The following is a 1,507-nucleotide window of genomic DNA, read 5'->3' as shown; positions in this document are numbered from 1 at the left end:
GGGGAGAACAAACGAGCATCTGCTCCGCGAAGCATCCCACAGAAAAGACTATATACCGACATCATATCTGGTCTCATGGACGCAGGTCTCAGCGTTGAGGAAGCGGCTAACAACCTCAATGTCCAGATGTAAGCCCTCCATACATCATTGCGCGTCACTACGACGGTCCAGCTAACATCTTGATTAGAATAGCTAGTGCTGCAGTGACAGCTCCAGCTATTGCTCATATGTGTGCGAAATACATGGAACAGTCGTCGGATGAACAGAATGCTGTCAGATCCGAGCTTAAAAGTTACTTCGACAAATGGACGAGGGGTATAGCCCCAACCTTGAATCGGAATGAACAACCATGTTCGTCAGCGCTCATCAATGAGTGTTTACGTGTCTGTCCTCCCGCAACCTTCTTCAGGGAAAAGCGCGTGCGTCCCTCTGGCTATCCACAATACAGAATTCCAGGTGGCACTTTGATTGGGTAAATGTCTTGTTCTCCTGTTATACGGGGAACCACTAATTTGTGACCCAGAGTGTGTCTAGGTGCGGCTATGAGGGATCCAGAGACATTTGGCGACCAAGCAGATAAGTTTGACCCATCTCGATGGTTAAAATCCGACATGAAAGATCTCCAACGCATGGACGACTGTCTTAGGCTTGCTTTTGGCTCTGGCATGTCTGAATGTCTAGGGAGAAGGACCGCGTTCCTGGAAATGTTGCGCTTCCTGCAAACGGTAAGTCAAAGGAAACCTGGCCGAAAACCTGAGTAGTTTGCTTTGCAACTTCGTTTATGGTCCACTAACACCCTTTGCAGACGGCCCATTACAATTACGAGATAGTGAATCGGGCAGAATTCGCTCGCTTTTCGAATAAGGGCGTCCAAAGAGTCAGAGATATGCTTGTGTATGTCCGGAGACTTGGAGAGAGCATAGCCCCAGGTTTTCTGGCAAAGAATTTCATCGGTCCTGTCCATTGAATATACAGGTTGTTACGAAGATAATCGAGTTGGAGTGCTAGAACTGATGACTGAGACAACGAAATGATACGAGAAACTGTCTCTGAGCTTATCGATAATATCCACTTGTGCCAGTTCTCTAGTCCATCTGCAATGGTGTCTGTATTGTTTTTTTTCGCGGTCGTCCGTGCTAAAGATCCTTAGCCATCGACCGGAAGCAAAAACCAATCCCGATCGGCGAATTGTGCGCTACTTACTTAGTCCCGTGCTATCCAAGACACATTAGCTGAGGTGATGACCCCACTGTGTTCTTGCTGCATAATGAGGGTGTTGAGTAGATGACAGTACATAGAGAGTCGTGAGTCTCTGGTTGCAGGTATGGTCAGGCCCCTTGTACTCCAGGAAGCTTGAGAGGATCATGATAGAAGCATCGCAACTACGGTGGCTCGGCCTCACGTGCATCTTGCTCTGCCGTGCTACTTTGCTTGTAGCTGAGCAATTCTGTACAGAAGGTGCCTGCCAAGCGGCAAAAGATGACAACACTTATCAGATCTGCGCCTC

The 1,507-nt window shown here is 48.2% G+C and overlaps 1 protein-coding gene across 1 annotated transcript; it reads left to right on the top strand.

The window, feature by feature from the left end:
- Positions 1–542: 542 nt before the first annotated feature.
- Positions 543–707, top strand: M437DRAFT_33544 (uncharacterized protein; the record flags this gene model as incomplete). Its single annotated transcript, XM_041019251.1, has 1 exon — positions 543–707. A coding segment is annotated over one exon (165 nt), but the record flags the coding sequence as incomplete, so codon positions are not given.
- Positions 708–1,507: the final 800 nt, after the last annotated feature.

Source organism: Aureobasidium melanogenum (assembly GCF_000721775.1).
Source record: "Aureobasidium melanogenum CBS 110374 unplaced genomic scaffold scaffold_121, whole genome shotgun sequence".
NCBI classification, from domain to species: domain Eukaryota; kingdom Fungi; phylum Ascomycota; class Dothideomycetes; order Dothideales; family Saccotheciaceae; genus Aureobasidium; species Aureobasidium melanogenum.
This window is presented reverse-complemented; position numbering and strand designations above follow the sequence as displayed.